At 42.7% G+C, this 9,096-nt stretch overlaps 1 protein-coding gene across 3 annotated transcripts in view; it reads left to right on the top strand.

Moving 5' to 3' along the window:
* The first annotated feature begins 7,964 nt into the window (after nt 1-7,964).
* The window catches only part of AMN1 (antagonist of mitotic exit network 1 homolog), a 59,588-nt gene continuing 58,456 nt past the window's right edge, over nt 7,965-9,096 (top strand). Inside the window, exon 1 of one of the 3 annotated variants that reach the window (XM_049882795.1) lies at nt 7,965-8,099. In XM_049882795.1, coding sequence (XP_049738752.1) covers nt 8,062-8,099 — 38 coding nt within the window. In that variant the 5' untranslated portion in view covers nt 7,965-8,061. The remainder of the gene's footprint in view (nt 8,100-9,096) is intronic. The other 2 variants (XM_049882794.1, XM_049882796.1) reach the window with 2 other exon arrangements.

The raw sequence follows: 9,096 nt of genomic DNA, 5'->3' as shown, positions 1-9,096 counted from the left end.
GAAGATGAGCCCCCCAGGTTGGAAGGCACTCAAAAGATGACTGGAGAAGAGCTACCTCCTCAAAGTAGAGTCTACCTTAATGATGTGGATTGAGTAAAGCTTTCAGGACCTTAATTTGCTGATGTGGCACAACTCAAAATGAGAAGAAACAGCTGCAAACATCCATTAATAATTGGAATCTGGAATGTATGAAGTATGAATCTAGGAAAATTGGAAATCATCAAAAATGAAATGAAACACATAAACATTGATATCCTAGCCATTAGTGAGCTGAAATGGACTGGTATTGGCCATTTTGAATTGGACAATCATATAGTCTACTATGCTGGGAATGACAACTTGAAGAGGAATGGTGTTGCATTCATCGTCAAAAGAACGTTTCAAGGTCTATGCTGAAGTACAACGCTGTTAGTGATAGGATAATATCCATATGTCTACAAGGAAGACCAGTTAATACAACTACTATTCAAATTTACGCACCAACCACTAAGGCCAAAGATGAAGAAATAGAAGATTTTTATCAGCTGCTGCAGTCTGAAATTGATCGAACATGCAATCAAGATGCATTGATAATTACTGACGATTGGAATGCGAAAGTTGGAAACAAAGAAGAAGGATCAATAGTTGGAAAATATGGCCTTGGTGACAGAAAAAATGCTGGAGATCGAATGATAGAATTTTGCAAGACCAAATACTTCATTGCAAATACCTTCTTTCACCAACATAAATGGCAACTATACACATGGACCTTGCCAGATGGAACACACAGAAATCAAATTGACTACATCTGTGGAAAGAGACAATGGAAAAGCTCCATATTATCAGTCACAACAAGGCCAGGGGCCGACTGTGGAACAGACCATCAATTGCTCATATGCAAGTTCAAGCTGAAACTGAAGAAAATCAAAGCAAGTCCATGAGGGCCAAAATATGACCTTCAGTATATCCCACCTGAATTTAGAGACCATTTCAAGAATAGATTTGACGCATTGAACACTAGTGACCAAAGCCCAGATGAGTTATGGAATGACATCATCCGTGAAGAAAGCAAGAGGTCACTGAAAAGACAGAAAAGAAAGAAAAGACCAAGATGGATGTCAGAGGAGACTCTGAAACTTGCTCTTGAGCATCGAGCAGCTAAAGCAAAAGGAAGAATTCATGAAGTAAAAGGACTGAACAGAAGATTTCAAAGGGCCTCTCTAGAAGACAAAGTAAAGTATTATAATGACATGTGCAAAGCTGGAGATGGAAAACCAAAAGGAAAGAACATGCTCGGCGTTTCTCAAGCTGAAAGAACTGAAGAAAAAATTCAAGCCTCAAGTTGCAATAGTGAAAGATTCCATGGGGAAGATATTAAATGACGCAGGGAGCATCAAAAGAAGATGGAAGGAATACACAGAGTCATTATACCAAAAAGAATTAGTTGATATTCAACCATTTCAAGAGGTGGCATATGATCAGAAACCGATGGCACTGAAGGAAGAAGTCCAAGCTGCTCTGAAGGCATTGGTGAAAAACAAGGCTCCAGGTATTGATGGAATATCAGTTGAGATGTCTCAACAAACAGATGCAGCACTGGAGGTGCTCACTTGTCTAAGCCAAGAAATATGGAAGACAGCTTCCTGGCCAACTGACTGGAAGAGATCCATATTTATGCCTATTCCCAAGAAAGGTGATCCAGCCGAACGTGGAAATTATAGAACAATATCATTAATACCACATGCAAGCAAAATTTTGCTAAAGATCATTCAAAAATGGCTGCCGCAGTATATCAACAGGGAACTGCCAGAAATTTAGGCCAGTTTCAGAAGAGAACGTGGAACCAGGGATATCATTGCTGATGTCTGATGGATCCTGGCTGAAAGCAGAGAATACTAGAAGGATGTTTACCTGTGTTTTATTGACTATGCAAAGGCATTCAACTGTGTGGATCATAACAAATTATGGATAACGTTGCAAAGAATGGGAATTCCAGAACACTTAATTGTGCTCATGAGGAACCTTTACATAGATCAAGAGGCAGTTGTTCGGACAGAACAAGGGGATACCGATTGGTTTAAAGTCAGGAAAGGTGTGCACCAGGGCTGTATTCTTTCACCATACCTATTTAATCTGTATGCTGAGCAAATAATTCGAGAAGCTGGACTATATGAAGAAGAACGGGGCATCAGGATTGGAGGAAGATTCATTAACAACCTGCGTTATGCAGAGGACAGAACCTTGCTTGCTGAAAGTGAAGAGGACTTGAAGCACTTACTAATGAAGATCAAAGACCACAGCCTTCAGTATGGATTACACCTCAACAAAAAGAAAACAAAAATCCTCACAACTGGACCAATGAGCAACATCATGATAAACGGAGAAAAGACTGAAGTTGTCAAGGATTTCATTGTACTTGGATCCACAATCAACAGCCGTGGAAGCAACAGCCAAGAACTCAAAAGACGCATTGCATTGGGCAAATCTACTGCAAAGGACCACTTCAAAGTGTTGAAGAGCAAAGATGTCACCCTGAAGACTAAAGTGCGCCTGACCCAAGGCATGGTATTTTCAATCATATCATATGCATGTGAAAGCTGGACAATGAATAAGGAAGACCGAAGAAGAATTGATGCCTTTGAATTGTGGTGTTGGCGAAGAATATTGAACATACCAAGGAGTGCCAAAAGAACGAACAAATCTGTCTTGGAAGAAGTGCAGCCAGAATGCTCCTTTGAGGCAAGGATGGCGAGACTGCGTCTTACATACTTTGGACATGTTGTCAGGAGGGATCGATCAGTCCCTGGAGAAGGACATCATGCTTGGCAGAATACAGGGTCAGCGGAAAAGAGGAAGACCCTCACTAGGTGGATTGACAAAGTGGCTGCAACAATGAGCTCAAGCATAACAACGATTGTAAGGAGCACAGGACCGGGCCATGTTTCGTTCTGTTGTGCATAGGGTCACTATGAGTCGGAACCAACTCGACAGCACTTAGCAACAACAACAACCAGCACACCAATCTCATTAATCTCCTAAGAATGCTTCTTACTGTCTTAAATTTTCCCAATGATCACACTCACTTTAAAATAACAAGTGGTAGATGTTTAACCTAAAAGCCTTTCTCTTTCCAAGGCCTGTATCTCTAAGATTTATATATACATTCTATATGACTTGCTTTTGCACATACTTAAAATTAATGTGTGATTGTCAGAAAATCTGAATTGAGGCTGCCAGCTCTAGGGGAAGGCTTTTTCTCTCTGTCCACTCTGGAGGAAGATCCTTGTCTCTTCTGAACTTCTGCTCCTGGGCTATCTTCATGTGTCTTGGCATCTCTCTTCCCCCATCTCTGCTTCTCTCTCCGTCACTTGTTTAATCTCTTTTATATCTCAAAAGAGATGTACTCAAGACAAACCCTACACTGTTTCTGTCTCATTAACATAACAAAGGCAACCCATTCCCAAACAGGATAATAACTATAGGCATAGACATTAGGATTTAGAACACATATTTTGGGGGGACCCAGTTCAATCCATTTCAATACATAAGCTCAAAACCACTTCACTGTATCTGTGGCATTTCTTTGGAAATGACTGCCCACTTTGCAACCTGTTTTTCTCGGTAAATAGTTGATCCTTTAAGTTGCTTAAGTCTTGTTGTTTTTAACAGTTCACTAAGAACATGTGTCCACCACGAAGGAAGTGGTAAACATCTCCAAAACAGCTGCTTAGATGAGGAAGTGAAAGACACATCGTTAACTCAGAATGAACTTTGGTAAATCACCCTTAAGAGCTCCTCAGAGGATCTTCCTGGATGATGGGAAAGCTGCTAGGCCACCAGTGCCCTGACCCTGCATGAATCCCTGGCTACATTATCCTGTAAGTGCTATTAAACTGTGCATTTCATAAACATGTGGGCAGTTTTCTTACTGTCCACCATCCCAGAACCTAAAGAGGGGAAGCCCTCCAACAGAGAAGATGAACCTTGATGGACAACCATGAAGACCAACATAAACATAAAACATTTGTAAAGTAAAAAAAAGTGGTTTTCATATTTTTAAATGGTTGAAAATAAATCAAAAGATGAATAATATTTTGTTACACTGAAAATTCAAATTCCCTTGTCCATAAATAAAGTTTTATTGGAGCATAGCCACACCCATTCTTATTGTCTATGGCTGCTCTTGAGCTACAAATTGAGCAGTTGTGATACAGACAACATGGTCCACAAAACCTAAAACATTTACTATATGGCCCTTTCCAGAAAAAGTTTTCCAACCCTTGCTCTGAACTTATCTCTCACCACTCTGAAGTCTAACCATTTGGAATTATTTGCAGTCCCTAACAGACCACTCTTTTTTCTTGGTCTCTTCTCCTCACCTTGCTCCCTATGGGTGCTCCTATAGAACTAACCCCACTTCAGCATTTAATAGCTCTGTTAGTTGCTAATTTTTTTTCTTTTCATTGTACTTTAGATGAAAATTTACAGAACAAACTAGTTTCTCATTAAACAGTATACGTATTTTATGACATTGGTTAACAACCCCACAACATGTCAACACTCTCCCTTCTCAACCTTGGGTTCCCCATTACCAGCTTTCCTGTCCCCTCCTGCCTTCTAGTTCTTCCTCCAGGGCTGATGTGCCCCTTCAGTCTCGTTTTGCTTTATGGGTCTGTCCAATCTTTGGCTGAAGGGTGAACCTCAGGAGTGACTTTGTTACTGAGCTGAAGGGGGGCCCGGGAGCCATACTCTTGGGGTTTTTCCAGTCTCTGTCAGGCCAGCAAGTCTGTTTTTTTTTGTGCGTGAGTTTGAATTTCATTGTACATTTTTCTCCAGCTCTGTCCAGGACCTTCTATTGTGATCTCTGTCAGAGTAGTCAGTGGTGGTAGCCAGGAACCATCTAGTTGTAGTGGACTCAGTCTGGTGGAGGCTGTGGTAAATGTGTTCCATTAGTCCTTTGGACTAATCTTTCCCTTGTATCTTTAGTTTTCTTCATTCTTTCTTGCTTCTGAATGGGTGAGACCAGTGGAATATCCTAGATGGATGCCTGTGGGCTTTTAAGACCCCAGACGCTACTCACCAAAGTAGAATGTAGAACATTTTCTTTAGAAACTATGTTATGCCAGTTGAGCTAGATGTTCCCTAAGACCATGGTCCCCACAACCCTCAGCCCAGCAGTTCAGTCCCTCAGGAAGTTTTGATATGTCTGTGGAGCTTCCATGACCTTGCCTTGTACAAGTTGTGCTGCTTCCCCAGTATTGTGTAGTACTGTCTTACCCTTCACCAAAGTTACCACTTGTCTATTGCCTATTTAACGTTTTTCCATCCCCACCTCTCCCCTCCCTCATAACCATCAAAGATTGTTCCTTCTTGTGTCTAAAACTTTTCATGGGTTTTTACAGTAGTGGTCTCATACAATGTTAATTTTTTTTTTTATAGAGCCAAGAGTTAAAATGGCTTCCCTCTGGCAAGAAACAAACAAAAATTAACCAGAAGCCCATTTAAAAATACAGCAACTTTTCGCAGAATCTAAATTTCAATGAATTTTCCTTATCAGTGTAGTCAGTAATACTCAACCCATAAAATAAGCCAGTTTAGCATTCAGTGACCTACTTTTTCCCAAAAAGGAAAATGAAATATGATTAACCAATCAAAGCAAAGTGCAACATGCTTCTTCATCTAAGCTTTAAAGGCTGCACTGTAACTGTGTAAACTGAGTCCTTTACCATTTTCAGTTTGGGTGCTACCTCTTCTCCAACAGCTTCTCACTCAATAAACCCTATTAACTCTAATTGACTGCTTGACCAGGTTTTTCTTTTAACAAATTCTAATTGTCCTTTTACTTATCTGTTAAAAAAAAAAAAAAACCCTTAAACTCATTGCTATGGAGTCCAACTTGTGGCAACCCCATGTGTTACAGAGTAGAAATGCTCCACAGGATTTTCTTGGCTATGATCTTTATAGGAGCAGATTACCAGGCCTTTCTTCCATGGGCCATGAAGTTGTGGGTTCAAACAGCCAAACTTTAGGTTAGTAGCCCAGCACAAATGGTCTGCACTACCCAGGGACCTTACTTGCCTGTATCTTCCGCTAAATTGTAGGTGCTCACCACTGAATTCTTAGGACCCTGCATAATCCCAGGCCCTGAAATGTGTGTTGAGTGAACAGCATGCTGAACATGACTGGGTTGCAACTTTCAAGGAGCATATAAAAGGAAGACAACAAATGACAAATCTACAAGGAAGAATGAAAGATCACTGTTAAAAGAAAAAGGGCCCCATTACTTGAACTTAATTTGAACCCCTCTGAGAAGCTGGGAGCCTATAGTAAAAACCAAACCAAACAGTAATGTCAGCGCATCCCAAAAATAATGGAGTTCAGGCTGGGTTCACAGTAGTGGGTTAACCTGCACTGGGTCTGCAGGGCTAGGGAGGAGGGACCAAAATGCAGCTATTCTAGCAAAGTGTGTGGTTAAAATTGCAATCATAACGTTCTGAGAAGCTTATGACAAGAATGTTTCAGGAAGCTTGTGACTGAATGTTTCTCATGCAAGAAGTCCTGAGCAACCCATCGTTATGCTCAGAAACTATGCTGAGCTACCTTTGCAAAATACTTGTGTGGACAGATTCCAGGAAGTCTGTGGATAAACTGGTATGTGATAACTAAAAAACAAGTTATTTTTGAAATGCTTGTGGTTTTGTGACCAAGACCTCATGGTCCTATGGTAATCTTGAAACTGTTTTGCAGAACAACGTAAATGTCATCCAAATCAGAAAAAATATTCACTGGTTCCTCATATTTCTGTATATAAGCCTCCCGAGAGCTCCAGCTAACCAGTGTGCTGTGTATTTTCACCTGGTGCAGCCCAGCTATAGTTGTTTCTATTCCTCAATAAAACTCATTTTCTTTCACTCCCAACAGAATTTGGGATTTTGTTCTTCAACAGTAAGAATGGTTCTGGGAAAAGTCAGCTAAGCACTTTTTAATATAACCAAGCTGGAAAACATATAACACAAATGATTAACCTGTAGATTGTTGTTAGTTGCCAGAGTGTGAACCTGAACGGAAGCCCTGGTTTTTAGAGATCCTACTATCTGCCAACTGAGTCAACATCAATCTCTGTAACTTCCCCTTTGGCAATGCTCTGTTTGTGTATATAAAAAAAAACAAAAACCAAACCCAGTGCCGTTGAGTAGATTCCGACTCATAGGACCCTATAGGACAGAGTAGAACTGCCCCATAGATTTTCCAAGGAGTGCCTGGCGGATTCGAACAACCGATCCTCTGGTTAGCAGCTGTATGACTTAACCACAACGCCACCAGCTAAAGTTGTAATTTGGTGAGACGATTCTGTTCCCCAAGTTGTTCTTCAGTAAACTCTATCCACTCATAATCCAATTTGAGTTACTTTTCTTTTCGACAGCACCAAAACGTAGCAACTATTCTGCAGCATAACAAGGAGAGATAATTCTACCTGGGAAAAGTGTTCGCTTTTTAGAACCCTTTCCGATTTGAATATAAGCTCCCCCCCGCCATGTTGAGCTTATTTGTTGGGTTGCAGCATCCTCATTTGTAAACTAAGGATAAATAATGGATGTTTAATGTTAATGGAGTGGGCATCCAGGGAAGTCTCGGGTGTTCATCACCAATCGCATGACCCAGCATCAATCGCATCCCTTTAGTAAAGCAGCAACCTCTCAGCACTCCCCACAGCACAGGGAGTTCCCAACTCGCGGCGTCCGGGACTGAACCGCAGAGAACTGGAATCCCGGAGAAACTGCCTCGGGCTGAGCCGAGGGCCGACGCCCCCCGGTCAGGACTACAACTCCTGTCAGGCTACACCCAAGTTTAGGGATTCTCTACACTTTATCTTCCGCGCATCGCTCATTGGCTCCGCCCCTCGGGGGTGGGCCCTCTTCTCTCCCTTGGTAGTCATGAACGTGGCCGCGCATCCGTCACCGGAAGAACCCGTGTGACGTCATGAGAGCCTACGTTTCGCGCGGGGGAGGGAGTTAGCGGACGGTCCCTGGCTGGGTTCTGGCGGCCCCGGGACCGCGGAAGAGGCTCCTGAGGGTGGCCGCGATGCCTCGCCCGCGGCGGGTCAGTCAGCTCCTGGATCTGTGAGTCCACCCTGTCCCCGCCTCCCCTTCGCGCCTCCCCGGCACCTCCTCCGTGGAGCCCGGCCCTTCGCTCCTTTCCTTCCCCGCCCCCTTACCACCTCCCGGCCTCTAACGGGAACGTGCTGGTGTTTCTATTCTTGGGTTCCTGGTTTGTTGTCTCCCCACTGAGGACGGTTGAGCAAAGTGGGCTGCTGGACAGGCTTGTTCCTTCGTCCTGTGCCCTGGACGCTACCAGATGGGTGTCCGAACTCCTGTCAGACCTGACAGCTCGTAGCCCTGCTGGTTCCTGGCAGTGGCCTGTTTCTGACAGGAGTTGAAAGCCCTGGCAGAACAAAAGGAAACACTAGATGGGGCTGTCAAAAGCCTTCAGCAAAATTCCACCCTGGTCTTTATTGTTACTGTAACTAGGATAAATAGTCATTCTTGGAGGCAGTATCTAGCACAGTGGCTAAAAATATGGATTCTTGATTGAGATTGCTTGGTTCAGCTCCCAGCCCTCCCATTCACCAGCTGTGTGACCATGAATAAGTTACTTAATCTTTCTCAGTGCCTGAGTCCTTTATCTATAAAATTAGGATAATAATAGTACCTATCTCATGAGGTTGTAGCGAGAAATAATTTAACACGTAAAGCCCTAAAAAGGATGCTTGGCAAGTGATAAGCCCCATTTAAGTGTGGCGCAGTGGTTAAGCGTTTGGCTGCTAACCAAAAGGCTGGCAGTTGAGATCCACCAGCCGCTCCTTGGAAACTCTATGAGGCAGTTTTACTCTGTCCTACAGGGTCGCAATGAGTTGGAATCCACTCGATGGTAATGGGTATATTATAATATTATTGGACTGAACGTTTCTGGAGAGAAGAGATTGGCATTGTAACGGCAACTTCCAGCACATTTCCAGTGTGAAATAAATATTAATAATAATGACAAAAAAAAAAAAAAAACCTGTTGCCGCGGAGTCGATTCCGACTCATAGCAACCCTATAGGATGGAGTAGAAGGG

The sequence above is a fragment of the Elephas maximus genome, chromosome 4 (genome assembly GCF_024166365.1).
Source record: "Elephas maximus indicus isolate mEleMax1 chromosome 4, mEleMax1 primary haplotype, whole genome shotgun sequence".
In the NCBI taxonomy this organism is placed as follows: Eukaryota; Metazoa; Chordata; class Mammalia; order Proboscidea; family Elephantidae; genus Elephas; species Elephas maximus.
The sequence above is the reverse complement of the archived record's forward strand: the minus strand, read 5'-3'. Positions and strand labels throughout refer to the sequence as shown.